At 45.2% G+C, this 19,477-nt stretch overlaps 1 protein-coding gene across 1 annotated transcript in view; it reads left to right on the top strand.

Annotated features, from left to right (window-relative positions):
- The window catches only part of IQANK1 (IQ motif and ankyrin repeat containing 1), a 478,492-nt gene that overhangs the window by 279,579 nt on the left and 179,436 nt on the right, over positions 1–19,477 (top strand). Inside the window, 1 exon segment of the mRNA XM_078686619.1 lies at positions 3,823–3,948. Coding sequence (XP_078542745.1) covers positions 3,823–3,948 — 126 coding nt within the window.

The following is a 19,477-nucleotide window of genomic DNA, read 5'->3' on the forward strand; positions in this document are numbered from 1 at the left end:
GAGAGGGGGCTGGTTGGATGCTTGGGAAGTTTTTGTACTTATATACATCAACCAAGGCATCATAAGAATCAGAGGCCATATTGGACACAAGACAAGTTGATTTATCTACTATTGTCAATGGCATTGTTTCAAATAAAGGGATTTAAACCATAAAAAGGTGTGCCTGCCACGCTACTTATATGTACTGAGCAACAATCTATACTTCATCCCCCGCAAATGGTTTCACTCCTTAACTGCAAAAATAACCAGATTTGCGGGGGTTGGGGGTCGACATAGAGTAGGGTTCTATTCAATGGGTAAGTCTCCATTTGACGGAGACAAGGGCCTGTCAGATAATTTTTATTAATCTTAATAACAAAAGAGAGAGTGAGGGAAATTATACAGGCACTATGTGAGGTGGGAACTCCTGGTCCCCCGAGTAATTTACAAAAACAATAGAGGAGTATCCCCTCGTAGGTAGAGAACTGTTTCTCTAGTTCTAGGCTTGGGTGCTCTAATCAGCACAATATACCCCAACCTGTTACTGGATAATGCATATCCTTATAGAAGACCCCTCACTCACCAACCTAGTTGGTGACATGCTTCATCATCGGGGTCCCACCCCATAGGCCGAGTGCCTATAGGGTGTGCTGCGACACCTGACTACAGTGGAGCTGGTTAGTATTCTTCTTTTATGTGTTCCTAACTATCAAAAAGTGTATTAAAAAGGGCCAACACTACTCACTGCAAGTATTTTATTCTTGAGTGCTTGAACCCTTATTAAAATATAGTGTGGCACCTGTGCCTAATTAGGTAGGCTTTGGTGTCATAAGTAGTATCGAAGGTTAAAAATAGCAAAAGTGTGCTATGTGAGATGTGAATCTTACAAAACTATTAATTAAAAAGGTCTACATGTTTCAACCCATCAATCTATTCAAGGGTTTTCGTCAGGACCGTGGTGTTTTGAACTGGGAGGTCCGCACACGCTAAGGCGCGTCCTGCCCTAGTTCAAATGGGAAACCGCAAATTACGGTCTCATGTAAAAAAGTGCGTTTTTCCTTAGTCGGGAAAAAACGCTTAGATGCGGCACTACCGCTTCATGGCCACCAGCGTTTCCAAGACGGCAAGAGTCTGTCTCTTGCCACTTCTGATCGTCACACGGAAAACCTACTTGGTTCCTGCTAGACGTGCAGTTCTCTACCTACCTGTCAGATAATTACCTATATTAATTCGTGGCACATCTGCTCCCGGTTTATGACTGGTTCATGGGGGTGGGACAACCGGGTATATCGGTTAGAGATACATACACTGGGGATGGATGGAGCACGCGTATCAAACACTTTGTCTTCCCGCACACGGGTGCTCCTCGCCTGTTGGAGGGCGGCTCTCTGCCTCACTGGTTGCTATCGCCGCCTCACGGGGATGACTCAGCCAGCTGTTGGCTCTGGAGGGCTTCCTACCTTGGGACCTCCTATCCTGGGGATGTTAATAGGAGATACATTATATCCTTTCAGGAGTTGAAAAACAAATACTGTTTACATAACTCACAGTTTTTCTGGTACCTTCAGCTAAGCACCGCTCTGTTAGCCCACAACCTTCCAGAGGACTCTTCACCTGAATATAGTCCATTGGAGGCGAAGATCTTTCAGGGGAAGTTGGGTAAAGGGACAATATCCGTGATTTATCGATTGCTGGTGATTCACACTCCTGATGGACTTGACAAAGCCCAGCGGCGATGGGAAACCTGGGTGGGAGTGCTAGAAGAAGAAGACTGGAGGGAGGCGTGCATGGCACCTAGGGAAGTGGCGATCTCAACTTGGTTGCTTATTATCCAGTTCAACAATTTGCCTATGGGTACAAATGTGGCATGTGCGCAATGCGCACTTCCGATGGCAGACTTCTATCATGATGCCTGGGAATGTCCGGTTCTGCGACCACTCTGGGAAGAGGTGGTTCACATACTTTTTGATGTCCTAGGCCGCTCTCTGGAGTTCACCCCTCGTGTGGCTTTGCATGGGCTCCTGGAGGAAGTGGGGGACCCCAAAGCTGAACGTGCATTCCTGGGGGTGAGTTGTTTGGTTGCCATATGGGATGTGGCACGAACATCGAAGCAAGAAAAGCCACCAACAATTGGGACTTGGCGGGCAGGGGTGGACTGGTGCGCCCATCAAGGAAAGCCTGGCTTTGAGGCACGTGGCTGCCCTAGAAACATGCACAGATATGGGGGAAATGGTGTGATTTTTATGACGATTTGAAATAGTAATGTTGCACTTCTCACGTCCCCAAACCCACCACAATTTCACTTATATTTTTTTAACTGTGTGATCAGCTGTCATGCAGTAAACGCTCAATAAAGTTGGTTACAAAAAATATATATATGACATTCATTTACTTTAATATTTCACATAAAAGTATTCGTACTATTTTTTTTTTAAGTTAAAAAAAACTTTTACGCTTTCCCTATGCTTTACCATATGGAGATCTCTGCCTTGATGGTTAAGGTCTCTGTATGCTAAAGTAGAAGTAGTAAACTTACACGTGTGAGGATCACCCCGTAGCAAATATAGGAGAGGAGGAAGTGGAGATGTATACTCCTAAGATTGTGTATTGCATTTTGTAGTAAGTAAGTAATAGTATTGTACTACAATGTTACATACTACAACATACAGTTTGTGTATCTGTGCCCTCTGTGTCGGTCTATGCTAATGCAGATGAACTATGCCCCACTAATTTAACAACCATTGACAAATTCAGTAGGGTTTGGCATGAACTAAAAATGCTTTTTCAATGATTATTGTTTGTGTATGTGTGTGTGTATGGTGTGTGTACGTCTGGGTGACTGTGTAAGTGCAAGAATGATTCAAAGGGTGGGTGATGTAATGCATGCATGCAAGGATGAGTGATACACTGCATGCACGATTACTTATTGAGTGCCTAAACCCACCAGGGAATTGAGAGGCAGTTGTATGGAAGAAATCATGGAGTTGAACTTGGATGATTGGAAATGTTATCTTGCAACCTGAGTGAAAGTCGTGAATCCAAGATTTGTTAACTCGTTTTTTGCTACCCAGTGGGTGACATACCACCCAAGCAGCGCTTCTGGGTCAACAGGTGCTGTCTAGGTCAGAAAATATGAACCAAGATACAGCATTTGAAAGTCATTTCTACTCCTGCGTGACAGTCAACCCAAAAACCTTGACTTTGTTCTTAGCTGGAACCCTTTACTAGAACTGTGAGCACCAACCAACAACTGTACTCAGTTTTTGCAGACTTGATCACCCTTGTTTATAGTTGTGTTCCTTTTCCGGTTTAGAGGTTAAGGGTTTGAGAGAAGATACTAATGGAAATAAGCTTTTACTGATTACCTTTTGTGGACACTTTCGGAAAGTTCAGACAGGCAGAGATGCATTGTTATGATATATGTGTCAGACGTTTGATTCATTAACTGTGTCTACCCATTACGAAGACTCAGAGCATAAGCCCTTTTGCTGGCCAGAAGTGTGTTAAGCCATCTTGAAACCCTGTTTGTCTTTCCCAGTAACCATTTTAGTTGCCACGTTTTCTACTATTAATGCACTGTCTTGCATCCATAGGACACTACAGTCATCTAATCTTTAATGCTTCTCAGAGTGGGTCTGGCCAAAAACCCTTCCTACTGAAGGAGGAAACACATTTTACAGAGGTCTTGCCACCTTCCATCTTCTTCTAGAGGCATCAAATCAGAACCTCTCCATAACTGAATAGAACAGAGTTTGCCAAAAGTTTCACTGTTCTTTGAACTAGAAATGTCTTGACCTGTTTGCATACAACTTTCATTTTCTTACTTTCTTTGCTCTGTTGCAGGGTGTTTTTTCCCGGACGCCTCTTTACCGTGCAGCTTTTGGGGCGCACTTAGCTGCTGTTGAAATGTTACTGCAGTATGGTGCTGACCCAAGGATCTATGCTGAGGACGGCAGCAGGCCTGACCAGGTAATACTGTCTGAAGTTTATGCACTTACCTGTCTCATACAGTACAAAAAAGACAGGGCTGGCTTCAGTTTTTCATTTTGTTGTATTACTGTTCTTATAACTTGGCTATCCTGTTTTAAGTTTGAACCAATAAAACCCCACCAAGAGGGAAACAGCCCTCATAAGTGTCAACATATAAACACTGATAAACACCTGCACATCCACAAACTAAAGCGCCATTCAAAGAAAAGCAAGTGAAGGAAAAAGAGTCATACGTCTGTAATTCTGAAGCAGCCAACACTATGTAACTTTGTTATACAAGGTAGCAGCAAGAAAGTCATGTCTAAGATTATTCTGCGTGAGTTTTGTTTATTAGGGGTGTTACTAAACGATTGTTTCTTCTTAATTTGTTTCCTCAGTTTGTGTGCATTTGGATTAAAGATGGAGGGCTTAGAAACATGTTTTAGGCCTGATCTAATCTTATCCAATGTAGAGAATCTGGCAATAATAAAATCATATTTGATCTTTTTGCAGTGTTTAATTCTTTCACTGACTGGTGAAAGGCCTGGCTCATAAGAATGTTGCCCAATATGTACTATTTCATTTGCCCCCAGTCATAAAATGGGTAAAACCCTTTGATACATCAGCCCCCTTTTCTAACAAGTCAATAATGATAGCAGGTCACCTGCCAAACACCCAAGTGTGTGTGAAGGTACGGTCTTGAGGCGGAAGCCGGGACCAGTAGCGATTTTTAAAATACTGTTGTGAGATTTTACCTGCTTTTTTCTCCTCATTGCTGTTGTTTTAAAAAAAGCGTATTTGCACAGATTACTCTCAGGGGGCTCGAACCGGAGCCAAAGCCTCCGTGGGTCCCGCCATCTTGGTTGAGGAGCTGGGCGAGCAGACTAGTGCTCTGCCCCTCCCGCCCCCACGTGCATAAAAACCCTGATGTTACTCGCACCCCCACTGATTGAATAGTGTGTGTGTGAAGGTACGGTCTTGAGGCGGAAGCCGGGACCAGTAGCGATTTTTAAAATACTGTTGTGAGATTTTACTTGCTTTTTCTCCTCATTGCCGTTGTTTTTAAAAAAGCGTATTTGCACAGATTACTCTCAGGGGGCCCGAACCGGAGCCAAAGCCTCCGTGGGTCCCGCCATCTTGGTTGAGGAGCTGGGCGAGCAGACTAGTGCTCAGCCCCTCCCGCCCCCACGTGCATAAAAAGCCTGATGTTACTCGCAACCCCACTGATTGAATAGTGTGTGTGTGTGAAGGTACGGTCTTGAGGCGGAAGCCGGGACCAGTAGCGATTTTTAAAATACTGTTGTGAGATTTTACCTGCTTTTTCTCCTCATTGCTGTTGTTTTTAAAAAAGCGTATTTGCACAGATTACTCTCAGGGGGCCCGAACCGGAGCCAAAGCCTCCGTGGGTCCCGCCATCTTGGTTGAGGAGCTGGGCGAGCAGACTAGTGCTCTGCCCCTCCCGCCCCCACGTGCATAAAATGGTACACCTATACAGGGAGCGCAGCGGACGAGCGCAGCGGGCGCGCCAAAGGCTAGCCCGTCTGCGCCCGTCCGCGCCGGACCCGCGCCTAGGGCCAGGACCTCTGCTTCGGTCGATACCATCTCGACCTCGAGTTTTACCTACACTAGCGAAGCTCTTAGAGCTTGGAGGTGCAGATCAAACTCAGCAGGCTGCTCTACTCTGGAAATTGGGGCCAGTACTGGGAAGGCCCTTAGCATATGCCCTAACTGTTCACAGACCTTGCCAAGACTAAGCTGGGATCCGATTGCGCCCCCCAGGGACAACAAGGAAAAGCCAGCCAGGAAAAGCCATTCTTCGGTTAAGTGTCTTTTTCTTAATGCCAGATCCCTGGTCAAACACAGTACTGAAATAGCGGAGTTGATTCAGGACGCTGGGGTGATGATAGCGTTTATCACAGAGTTCTGGACCGATGCCGCTTCTGGCCCTGACATAGGGAATGCTACCCCGCCGAACTATGTCTGCTACACCCAAAATAGAGAGAAAAAGAAAGGTGGTGGTTTAGCTATTATTTACCATCACTCACTCAGAGGGTCCTTCCAACAGGGGCCCGTAGGTCCAGAGGTTGCTTAGTCTATAGACCTCCTGGGACGAAAGCACCTTTTTTTCTAGCTCTGGGAAAAATAATAGAAACAGCTGCCACTGCCCAAACGTTCACTCTACTAGGCGATTTTAATTTTCACCTAGGATGCGGCTCGGACCCGGACACATGCGATCTTATTGATCTGCTACAGGGAGTAGATCTGATGCAATTGGTCAGCGGTCCCACCCATAAGGCAGGGCATACCCTGGATGGTATCTTTTCAAATCACCCGAGCCTTAATGTGCTATCAGTCCAGCCCATATCCTGGTAAGACCATTCAGCAGTCCATTTTAACTTTGTTTTAGCCCCACCTGGGAGATCATCTAGGGCCAGACTCGCTCCACGACAGATAAGGAAATGGAATGGCATAAAACAAGATGAGCTGAAATGTGTACTAAAGTCAACCTTGGAGCCGCTCTCAGGAAATACGGAACAAGCAACCCGGGCCTACACGAGATGGCTTGAGGACGCATGTTTACAACTGGCTCCCCCTAAAACCTTTCTCCCCACACGGTCTACTCCTTCCGCTCCCTGGTTCTCTGAAGAGATCAGGGACCATAAAATTTTGCGCAAAAAAAAGGAAAAAATCTGGCGGACAACCTTTAGCGAGTCAGATAAAAAAATCTTGAACACTGAGCAAAGAGCGTATAAAGAGAAGATCCAGCAAGCTAAGCGAGCTTTCTTTACGAAGAAGGTTAAAGAAGCCAGCAATGCCCCGAAGGAGCTTTTTCGAATGGGGTCCTCTCTGGCAGTCCCTAAGACCATAGAGGTACCCCACAGCCTTCTTCTTTGTGAGAAGCTGGCTACTTTTTTCCGTGAAAAAGTTGAAAAAATCTTCTTTCCTATAGACAGTCAAATAAAAACTCTGGTGGAACTTCCCACTAATAACGCGGAATCAGATTAACGGCCCAGAAAAACTTCTATTTTCTCCCAAATCAGTGAGGAAGAGGTAATGAGCCGACTCCAGAAGATAAAATCAGGCTCCCCTCATGATCCCTGCTCTGCCGCCATCGCTAAATTAGCGCCAGTTACTATTGCAGCCGGACTCACCCCCCTCCTCAATCTTATGCTGGATAGTGGGGAATTCCCCGCAAAATTGAAACGAGCCTCCATTTTACCTCTCCTTAAAAAAAAAAACTTGGACATAGCCGACTTAAACAACTATCGGCCTATTGCAAGATTGCCCCTTCCAGCTAAAATTATGGAAGGCTTTCTAAATACGCAGTTAAGCACCTTCTTGAGAATAGGAGAACATCTAGACCCATGCCAACATGGTTTCCGTGCAGAACATAGCACGGAATCCGCCTTAATCAAATCGGTGGAAGACATTAGAAGAGTGTTGGACGGAGGAGGCAGAGCCGCCCTGATCCTGCTGGACCTTTCCGCGGCCTTCGACACTGTCCATCACAAGTTGTTGGTGGACCGGTTGAGGGCCTGCGGAGTTCAAGGTAAGGCGCTGAAGATCCTGCAGGCCTTCCTTTCCAGCAGGACTCAGTCGGTGACACTGGGGGATTTTGAATCACGCCCCTTTACGCTTCCCTTCGGAGTGCCCCAGGGCTCCTCCTTGAGCCCGACCCTTTTTAATGTCTATATTTCCACTCTAGCCCCGATAATTCGAACCTTCGGTTTTAACCTTACAGCTTACGCGGACGACACGCAGATAGTGGTGTCTCTGCTGCCGGGGGACATAGATAGCACTGCGGATAGGTTCAAAGGCTGCATGCGAGAAGTGGGTGTTTGGATGGCTCAAAACTGTCTTAAGTTAAACTCTTCGAAGACAGAAGTGTTACTCTTTGGCTCCAAAGATAACTTCTGGTCCCCGAGATGGTGGCCTGAAGAAATGGGAACTCTGCCCGCCCCAGTGACTAAGGTGAAAAATCTTGGCATTTTGGTGGATGACGCATTATCTTTTAAACCTCAGATCAATGCCCTGGTCTCATCCATTCATTTTGTCCTTAAAACAATTAGGAAAGTGCTACCATTTTTGGAGCAAGAGCACAGAAAAACAGTGGTCACCGGTCTAATTCTATCTCGGCTAGACTACTGTAACAGCCTTATGCTGAACGCCCAAGCTGGCGTACTAAATAAACTCCAGACCTTACAGAATGCTGCCGTACGCCTGATAACAGATACACCTAAGTTCGCATCGGTGGCTCAGGACCTGGCAAAACTTCACTGGTTGCCAGTGCGGAAACGAATTACCTTCAAGGCACTCTGTGTGGTCTTTAAAGCAGTGCACGATCTGGGCCCTAGATGCATGAAGGAACTATTCTTCTGGTACAAGCCGGCAAGATCTCTCAGATCTGGTCAGCAGGCATTGGTTTTAGTCCCTAGAGTCAAGAAAGCAAGATGGGGAGGCAGGAGCTTCTCCCTAGGAGCTGCAGTAGCCTGGAACAAGCTTCCCCTCCACATTAGACAATTGCCCGATCTCTTATCCTTCAGAAAGGCACTGAAGACTTAGCTCTTCACCCATTAAAGCACCGACCCACACACACCAGTTTAATCTGTTAGCGCCAGGACACCTCTGGGTAACAGTGTGCTCTAGAAATGTAAATAAATAAGGGTGTTAAAAGGTCAGGACTGACCATTATTGCTCACAGATATTTTGTTAAATCTGTTTATTCATGTTAACTTTTAGATTTGGAAAATTGAGAGACAAAATTAAAATCCAACGTCTACTCAGTTGATCCAATTTTAGTCTTCTATTTTCACTGATTATTATTTTTTCACTTTTTTGCACTGCTTATCCAGTGGCCATCTATATTATTAATCTTACACCTAACCACCCTTTCTGTAAACACATTTGGTTAAAATATTAACACAACCATGAAACGAACTGTAGGTTGTGTTTTTTGACTCCTGGGCAAGGAGTACCCACATGATGTCAAAAGGGCGGTACAGAATGGCTACTGATGGGAATATTTACCCATGCCCTTGAGTTTTAGCCTTGAGCACATATGTCACACGTGGTTGTACTTTTGGGTCTCCACTGGTGTTGTCCATTTGTGTTGAGGTCTGTGTCCACAGTTGAGTTATTTTAATTTTTGACTACTAGTTACTTTTTGTGTTATGAGTACTGTATATTGGGGTACGTATCTAGATTGAGTCGTTAAACTTGCCCTGGGACCCTCCAATTAAGTGTTTTGTTCTGCGCTGACTTAAAGTTAGACATTTGCCATGGGAACAATTGGCAGCCATGAATGTCAATACAATAGTAGCACCATCTTACCGTAGTGCAGAAAAGCAGTGGCAAGCATGCTTAAAGCATCTAATTGCAGGTGTCTTAGAATGTAGGGCAACAAATTAATCCGGTGCAATTCAAAAGTTTAAAGATTTCACAAGGTACTGCGCTGTTGGCCGGGTTGACCACCCATACGCTGTCATAATATTCAGTAAAGAGTAAAGAGTAGGTAACTGACTCTCAACTGTGTCTAGGAATTTGTTTATTAAACATTTAAATATACCACTCTTACTTTTTTATCCATATACAGTCCATTAAATCAGACAGAGTCCTGAAAAACTGAGCGTGCAAATTAATGAGAATTGAAAGAGGGTACTGAGATGAGCAGGAGTGAGAGTGCAATACATGCTTTTCTGTGCTTAAAACAGTCTCACATAAGTCCATTGGACAGATTGCAAATGGGAAGACATCACATGTCCTGCATTACTTCTTCTTTAAGTTAGATATGTGACGTTAGCCATGGCACCCTTGGCATGGTTTTCGCCTAACTTTTTTGCTGACTTCATTTCTGCTGGCCTTAGGACTCTGCACACTTTACTACTACTAACCAGTGCTAAAGTGCTTGTGCTCTTTCCTTAAAACAATTGTAATATTGTCTTATACCTAATTGGCATATTTAATCTACTTATAAGTCCTTAGTAAAGTGCACATGATGTGCCCAGAGTCTGCAAATGAAATTGTAATAGTGGGCCTGCAGCACTGCCACCCACTTAAGTAGCCCTTTAAATATGTATCAGGCCTGCTATTGAAGAGACTTTGTGTGCAGTTTAAACTGCTATGTCGACCTGGCAAGATAAACCCATTGCCAGACCCAAACCTTCCTTTTTAATATGTGCAAGTCACCCCTAACATAGGCCCTGGATAGACCCAAGTTGCAGGGTGCAATGAACTTAAAAAGTTGGACTCGTACTTTTAAGTTTGCATATCCTGGTAGTGAAAAGCTCTTAAATTCATTTTTCACTACTTCAAGGCCTATCTCTTCTATAGGATAACAAGTGTAATTTCCAAATGGGAAGATATAACTCCTTCAAGTTTGGTGTCAACCTAATTTATGGCGAGGTTGGATTTTAAATAGCAATACTGAAAATGCCACTTTTAAAAAGTTGATTTTTTCTTGCTATAGCCAGTTGGTGCCTGCAGCCTGTCTCTGTTCACATGTCTGGGTATAGTTGGCAGTTGGGCTTTGTGTATTCCTACTAGACAGCCACACACAAAGGGACTTTAGGTGTGACTGAATTGGCAATCACTCTCAGGATAGGAGGGTGGAGCTGGTCCCAGTCTCACATACACCTGAATAGACTGTGTCCGGTCACCACACAAAGGGTTGCATACCCCCTGTAGTCAGTCTGGAGCCAGGGCAGGAAAAGCAGGGCATCTGTCCATTTCAAAAGTATGCTTCTAGACGTTTCTCCCCGCTGCAAAGGCACAAATGTGTATAAAAGAAGGACCTTAGACACCACCACTTCAGCACACTTTGGGACCTGTAAACACTATGCCAGGAAGAAGGACTGCCACTCTGCTGGACTCCTGCTTTGCTAATCTAACCTACTACCTGCTGCCCTCTTGCCTGGGGATGAAGGACTGACCCTCCATCTCTTGTCCCCAGAGCCTAGAGTGACTCTAGGGGCTAGTTGGCCATCCTCCCGTTCTGAAGCTTCCGGGACACAACAGGCTTCCAACAACCTTGCACCTGCGCCTGGACCCTTAGAAGTGGGCCTAAGGTGCTTGCCAGCGGAACAGATGCATCTTCTCTTCTGAGCAGAGCATCCCCGAGCAGAACGGACGCTTCCTCTGCACCAGAGCGGCTCATCCCTGAGCAAAACCGATGCATCGCTGCTGTGGATTAGATCAGTCACAAAGACCCATCTCGCCCCTGCAGTACCGAAACTTTGCCCAGACAACTCAGCGCATCCACACCCCAGGTCCTCTCATCTCTCATCGATGGACTCTGCATCGCATCCTTGCAGCCCCTCTGAACCAGGCAACTGACCACAGCTCAGCTTTGCAAGGTATTTCCTTGATGGAAGATCATCTTTCTGTAGGCCTGTGATTCTTTAGCAAATTCCCAATATGCACAATTAGTGTTACTGCTAAATGATTTTTTCTAGTTTTAGTGCACCGTTGTGCTTTGCAAAACTGGAAAGCAGACTTATGGCCAAAATAAAAGTGAGTAGAAAACAGCAATTTCTAAATTCCATTCAATACTTGGTTATATAATCCCTCCTCTTGCTGACCTGTGTGATGTATAGGAGTGACACAAAAATATCGTTCTTTCTTTCTTTTTGTCACTGAAACCTGTTTTTCTGACATGAAGTAGTGGGCTTTCATCATCCATAGTTCTTCATTGAAAATCTTCCTAAATGCCTCTCACAAAGCCAAGAACATGTATCCTCAAGAATTTTGGTCACTTCTGCTGATCACCTCTTGCAGTGCTTGCATTATTATTAAAAACAGGATCTGCTATATTCCTCAAAGACCAGTTGCACCTGGCCTTGACCAACTCTCTGAACTGATGTGAAGGTAGTCACTTAATGCCTCCGATTGCCTCCTGGACATAAACACATTGTGGGACTGCACATCCCATCCTACTGCTCTGGATCTGAAGGATTTTCCATATTATCTATGCATGCTTTAGATCATTGCCTTGATTAACTGCTTTTGAGAGACCTACGCATTAGTTTCATGAGATTTCTATGAATTCTGTGTTCTCATTATTTTGTGCTGCTCACTTACAATCTGTCTAACCACAGGTGCAGCCCTTTAAGTTTGAATAGTGCATTTAGTTATTTTTTAACTTTCCTTTTGCAAACATTAGCTCCATCACATCTGGCATTGAAGTCTATCCACTGGTATTTTTTTATACTGTCGAAATGCTTCTGGTATGGTTAGGGTGAAGGTAACCTACTGGGATTGGCATGGCGGTGCCAATACTAGGGGTGAGCCCATTATGCTCCAGAATGAATTTAGCTTCATAAGGCTCTTGAATTACAGCGACTAACTACACAGTCCTTGTATTTGTGCTTACCCTACGCAAGGTGCATCTGCAGGCTATGCTTCTGAAATCCCTTCCACTCATATCCCGTCATCAGACCCTCTTTTTAAGGTCATCAGTTGGAATGTGTCAGGTTTAGCGAGTAAGCTACTAGATGAGAATTGGCTGAGTTTTCTGAGAGAATATCAAATTGTTTGGCTTCAGGAGACATGGGATACTGGTGTGACTCTCTTGACAGGTATTGTTCCCTTTTTATGCCAGCTATCCCATCAGTTAGAGGAAGAACAAAGGGTGGTCTTGTCATTTTGATTTCTGTAGACATCAAACGCAAAAGCGCAAATGGATTAAACATTACTAATCTAACTTATGTTGTCGACATGCTCAACTGATAATCACCTTCTAACCGCAACCATCCCGGATGCAGCCATCTTGCTAAGGCCCCCTACTACATTGCCTAACCACGTGTTCTATGCTCCTGCGTATGACTACCTCACTGCCTAACCTCGTATTCTAAAATCACCACGATCCCACCTACACATTGCAGCATGGACTCCAGACTGGAAAAGTCTGTCTCAAACAGCTTCACAATTAACTACCCGATAACCTCTCCAAAAATGTGACCAAAACTCTGAAACACAGGCTTCTCAAGGCCAACCCTGAAACTCTCATCTCTGACCCTTACCTCTGCCCAAATAAAGGCACTACTACGAACGACCTGATCTTCTACACTAAAAGAAGAGGTCAGAGGAGAGCTACATTCCACTCCCTACTCAGAATCACTTTAAATAAAAAATTCCCGAACGGTCTGCGACTTTTGGTTACAAAGTCTTCCACTTTCAGAGCAAATGCCACTATATCCAGATACAACAATGGAACTATCCTTATTCAGGCCTCCAATCGCTGTCTGGACATCTTTGATGATAAGTTTGCACTCTTTAAAAGATCTTTGATACCTAGCGTCTCCACTACTCAATTTTCTTACAAACCTTCCCCTTCCCCAACTCAGGAGGACCATTAGCCCTCTTTACCGAAACACACCCGGAGGTCTGCTTCTCCCACCCAGATCAGCCCACTCTGCACCACAGCTTCCCAGACACCTGGCTCCCCTAACTCACCCACTGTGGCACGCTCTGACCTGACCTTAACCAATAATCTTAATGCACCTGTTCTCCCTCGCTCCGACCACCTCCCTGTCATTTCCCCCATTCCCTCTCCCGCTAGCCCCTGCCTACATAACTCCCTCACTAGACAGCAGGCTTGCCCACGCATGAACTTTCAATTGACAAATCCCCCCGCACCTCAACGTGACCCATATTCTTCACTCCAATCCTGCTTCTAAACTCAAGACTATAAACCACGAACTGCAAACTCTCAAAACTGCCATCCTTAAACTCATAAAGGCCACCAAAGAGCTAGCCCATGATCTCTCACCCTAAATGTCCACATGCGAGATCCCCCAACTCTCCTCCAACATGCCTACACTCGAGTCCCCACATTTGATCCTCCCGAAACCCTCCGCCATAATCTCGAACACCACCCCCACTCTAACGCCCGTCTGGACCTACCAGATCCTTAAATCCTTATCCAGAACCAGATATCCTCTCCGTACTCCTTGAGTACACCTCCCCATACTCTGAAGATGATATTCTCTCCCTCCTCCTCGAATACACCCCCCCTCCCTCGACCATGTCTGGCCCTGCTCCATGCTCTTTAACACCCCCTCTAATTGCTCATAACCATACACTCCCTAATCTCGGTAATTCGGTACCCATCCTAACCATCTCGCCCAACCCACATAGAACGCCCAGGCTCAACGCCAATACCATTAACGCCAATAACCTCTTGCAGATTCCCACTACACACCCCGCACTCACTGACACACTTCACAAATCACATCTGAAAAGCATGCTAATTAACTGCAGATCAGCGGTGAAACATGCCACAGACCTGGCAGATCTCATCCTAGACCAAGACCTAGACCTCTTTATCCTCACAGAAACGTGGCTCAACGACTCCTCTGGCCCAATCATTGACCTATTAGTTCCGCCTGGTCACAACATTATTAGACTCGACAGAGCTAATAAATTGGGAGGTGGCATTGCCTGCATCTTCCGCAACTCTCTCAGCAAAACAGTCCCCTTCGGCCAATCTCTCCTCCTGCAAATACCTCTGCATAGATTTCACCAGCACTCTCAAACCCTTATGCAGCCTTCACATCTTCTACCACCCCCTGGGTGATAACTACCTTCTAATTGAACAGGTTATGGAAACCATCTCCTCCAACCTTGCCAGACACTCCCCCAGATCTTCCTTGGTGACTTCAAACTTCATTGGAATGACCCACACGATCAGGCTGTCACAACCCTCAAAGATTTCCTTATTGACATGTCTCTTATCCAATTCTGCGACACCCCCACCCACAACTTAGGCTCGACACTTGAACTCATCATCTCCAACCACAATTCCATTCATCTCAAATCCATTCTCCCCTTTGACTGGTCTGACCATCATTTTATCAACTTCCTGATAACTGAAAGCTGGAACCACAAATCGGGTCAACCACTCAAACTTAAACAGTGGAAAAGACCGCTCCTCACTACAAGCGTTAATGAGCTCATGGGACGCTGCAATCTCTCCCTTCCTTGCCCCCCAACATGATTGACGTGCACGACCTTACCGACCATTATAACCCCACCATGCTTTCTGCCTTGAATGATACGGCTCCCCTTCAATTAAAAAGAATTCCCATTAAAGACTCCAAACCATGGTTCAATGACAGACTTAATGCTGACAGACGCAGTCTTAGACTGGCTGAACGCAAGTGGAGATCCTCTCCCTCCACAGATCTTCTAAAATCTCTTAGATCACAAAGAAGCAGATACAATAAACTCATAAGAACGTCGAAATCCAACTTCTTCAAACACCAACTGGACAGTGCAAAAAAACTCCCGAAACGACTTTTTGAGCTCATCAAATCTCAATCCAATAACACTGCTACCCAATCTCAGCTCACAGCTCGCACCCAACCAAACTGCGATTTGATGGCTGAATTCTTCCTTGAAAAGACTAACAAAATCAAATCAAACCTAAGGTCGGCTGTGCTCACTATCCCGTCCCCTCCTGACGACCCTGTCTCCACTCTCCTGCCCCCGCATCAGGTCCTCTCACTCAAGAACAATGCCTCATGGAGTCATTTCACTCCCCTCAATGACATTTTCATCCACGACATTCTCTCCACCCTTAAACCCTCAAACCACTTCAATTCCCCCCCCCAACTTCTTTAAAGAAATGATAGGTTCACTTGCGCCACTCTGGTCCAAAATAATCAACGCCTCACTTCTTCAAGGTAAGATACCGGACTGCTTGAAGGCGGGCCTGGTGCTCCCTATTCTTAAAAAACCCTCGGCTGACTCTGATGATGTGAACAACTACTGCCCAATCACAAACATTGTGACCTTGGCGAAACTTCAAGAGAAATGTGTTCATGAACAACTTCGCAAATACATTGAGCAATTCCAGCTTCTTGATCTATTCCAATCAGTTTTCCGCAGTGGCCACAGTACCGAAACGGCCATCACTCACATTGTTGATGACGCCCTCACTTTACTCGACCATTTGAAACCTGCCTTTTAATTCTGCTCAATCTCTCATCGGCTTTTGACACTGTCAAACACGACAATCTTTTTTTCCTACTGGAACGCAGAATGGGGCTCCCAGGCACAGTCCTTAAATGGTTCGCATCTTTCCTCGACAACAGAACCTAAAGAGTGAAATCCAACTAATCTCTCTCCATCCCGAGTCCCCACACACTTGGTGTCCTCCAATGATCCTCACTCTCCATCACCCTCTTCAACCTCTTCCTGGAATATCTGACTGTAATTCTTAAAACCTCCTACATCCAATATCACATGTATGCTGATGACACCCAAATTTACTTGAAAATCTCCTCCCCGAGGACATCATATCGCTCAATGGAACCCTTCTCAAAACCCTCAACTGGCTTACTTCGAACCACCTCAAATTAAACGCCCTCAAGACGGAATTCCTCCTCATTGCACCCGCCAGACATTCCCTTACTGTGCTGCAATCTCTTTGTAACCTCACCGCCCTCAACTGCACTCCTCACATTGTTGACTCCACTAAATCTCTGGGAGTTGTGCTAGACAAAAACCTAAACATGCAAGGCCACATCAGATCATCGACTAAAGGAGCAACCTTTCAACTCTGCATCCCAAGAAAACTCAAACCATTCCTTCCACATGATGACTTTAAAGCGGCGGTACACGCACTGGTCATCTCCAGGCTAGAATACGGCAGTGCCACTCTTTGCGGTCTGCCGAAACTCAGTCTAGCTCCTATCAGAGCCTTTCTTAATGCTGCCACTAGACTCATCACTGGCTCTAAGAAAACCAATCACATTTCACCGGACTTCAATTCGCTCAACTGGCTTCCCTTTGAAGTTAGGATACAATTAAAGATTGCTTGTATGACCCATATAGCACTACACTTCAACACCCCACTATACCTGACTAACAAGCTTGAGCTATTCGGTGGCTCCAGGTCCACAAGGAGCTCAGGCACTTTGCTGCTCAAGCCCAATAAATTTAATAAGCTTAAAACCTACAATCGCTCATTCTCTGGCTTCGCATCGCCCCAAGAATCTGGAACTCCCTTCCAGTGGAAACAAGACTGATTCCTTCTACCCTTGTGTGAGCGTGGGTGGAGTGTAGGCCGGATACACAGACGCGAAGGCTGGATGTTGTGTGCAATCTTAGGGGGTTTATTAAGAACAACAGGCTGTTTTGATGGTTTAGCTGCAAAAGAGGCCTCTTTTTCTTTAGGTGTTTCCTCGCCTACTTCTCGGCCTCCTGTGGTCTCTTTGGTGTTTTGGTCTTCTCCCGAGGTGGCTCCTGATAACGGGGTGGGCTTGCGGAGGCTCATACAGAGGGGAGAAACAAGAATGATCCGTCAGCTGTTGTTTATTATTTACTTCTGTGACTAGTGTTATCCGTTACCACACCCGGTCAGTGAAGACAATGGGTAATGGGGAAATGTGCAAAACGGAAAAGGCGTGATAGAGAAATTATAAGGTACAGGGCATTGTCCGTTAAGAAAAGGGATGGGTCTCTGGTGCCTAGGAGGGGATGTGAGGTCTAGGGTATTTCAGGGTTGTGTGGTTTACGTGCTCTACAGCCCCGACCCTCCCTATCCCACTGCCGGTATTCGGTCACCACCCACCTCCCCTGCTCCCGCTACCCCTATCTCTAGTACTCGAGGACTCACAAGCTCTGCTGCAACTCTCCAGAGTTGCGGCCACTCTTCAGCGTCCTCCGGTGGGTTCAACCACTCCTCGCTCCACTCGTCCTCTCCTTCTGGTCCATCTGCTTCATCCACTCGACTCGGTGTCTTCTCTATTTCTTCTCTGTTCTGGCTCTCCTGCTCGTCCTCCTCATTTCCTGCAGATGCGCACCTTTCCCTTCGTCTTCCTGGTCTATTTACCAACCTTGGATTTCTGGTTCTGGGGTCAGTCCCGACCCCTTCCGTCGACTCTCACCTCGGGGTTGAATCCCGCAACGACAGATGACAAGGGGGCGGGGTTATCCTCGACGGTGTCGGACGATAGTCCTCTGGTCTTCGTAGGGATCGTGGAATGTTTTTACCGTGGCGTTCCTGATGAACAGGTACCCTACAGTCCCTAATATGTGCCGCCTCACATCTTGCCTTCAAAAAGGAAGTCAAATCTCTACTACTGAACAAACTCCTCTAACGATCAATGCGCAGATCTTGATGCTATGCCCTACTGCCTATAAATTACTGTTTTTAATCTGATTTACTCTTGAGGTATATTGCCCTACTTGTCTCTCTCACTACCTTAACCTATGTAAAGCGCTCTGATACCCACCTTGGTCATGTTCGCGCCATACAAAACTTTAAGTAAATAAATAAATAAATAAAATCCATTGTAAAAGGGCTCAGGTTCAGACTGGCTCTCAGTTGCTTCTGGCTGTTATTCTATTGTTTACATCCTCACCTAGCCTTTTACCCCCAGATGCATCAAGCACCCATTTTGCTATTCCTTATTAGCGAAAAATAAGGATTCGCTAATAAGGAATAGCAAAATGCTATGCATGAAGAAATCACTAAAAAATGTGCGATTTCTTAAAATTCCTAAATTGCGACTCGCAAATTGCGAGTCGCAATTAAGGAATACCTCCCCATTCATTTCTATGGGCCTAGAGGCCCATAGGAATGAATGGGAAGACAATCTCAATTTGCGATTCTCAATTAGAGAATCGCAAATTGAGATTGCAATTTCAAGGGTGCCAGAGGGTCAAAAGGACACCCTGTTGCACCCCTAAAATCTGCATATGGATACATTTTGCACACACACATGCCCTAAGGGCATGTCTGTGTGTAAAATGGAACTTTGAAAAATGCACTTTAGTGCATTTTTCAAAGGTTTTGCAAATTAATATGAAGTTCTACTTCATGGTAATTTGTGCCCCCTATTAGCGAAATCGCTAATTTTTTTACTTTAGTGCATTGCATTTAAGGAATCTCAATTTGAGATTCCTTAAATGCAATAGCAATTTAAGTAATCGCAATTTTGCGATTTCTTAAATTGCGATTTTTGCATTTGGGATGATGCATCCCAAATGCAAAAATACCGGTCGCAAAGGGGCAGATTCTGGCAATCTGCCCCTTTGCGAGCGGTTTTTAGCTTCATGCATCTGGGCCTTAGTTATTAATTTTTACAACTCTCATTCCCAGGATACTCAGAATGAATACTTGAAGGCTCTTAATTGAATCTTAGCTGATTTTTTGGGTAAGCAACAAGCTCCATTAGCTGTGATTGTGCTGGGAGATTTTAACATTCACCTATGCTTGGAGCCTTGTACCAGGAAATGAATTGTTTGCAGATGGTTCTGGTCATTTCGAACATACGGGGCCGGGTGAACTTGTTGGTATTTTGGCTGACAATGATCTACAATTGTTAAATCATTTAAATGACGGCATAAGTCCGGATTTGATTGTTCATACCTTTGTCGGGCAGGATTTTAATTCTACAGTGGATTATATTCTTTTCAGCGATCACAACCCACTGCGTTTAATTTTAATTTGTGATTTATGGAAGACTAACCAAATTGCCAAAGGCTGGGGCAAGGGCTTACGCCAGTTGATCAGGGCCATAGA

The sequence above is a fragment of the Lissotriton helveticus genome, chromosome 4_1 (genome assembly GCF_964261635.1).
Source record: "Lissotriton helveticus chromosome 4_1, aLisHel1.1, whole genome shotgun sequence".
NCBI lineage: Eukaryota > Metazoa > Chordata > Amphibia > Caudata > Salamandridae > Lissotriton > Lissotriton helveticus.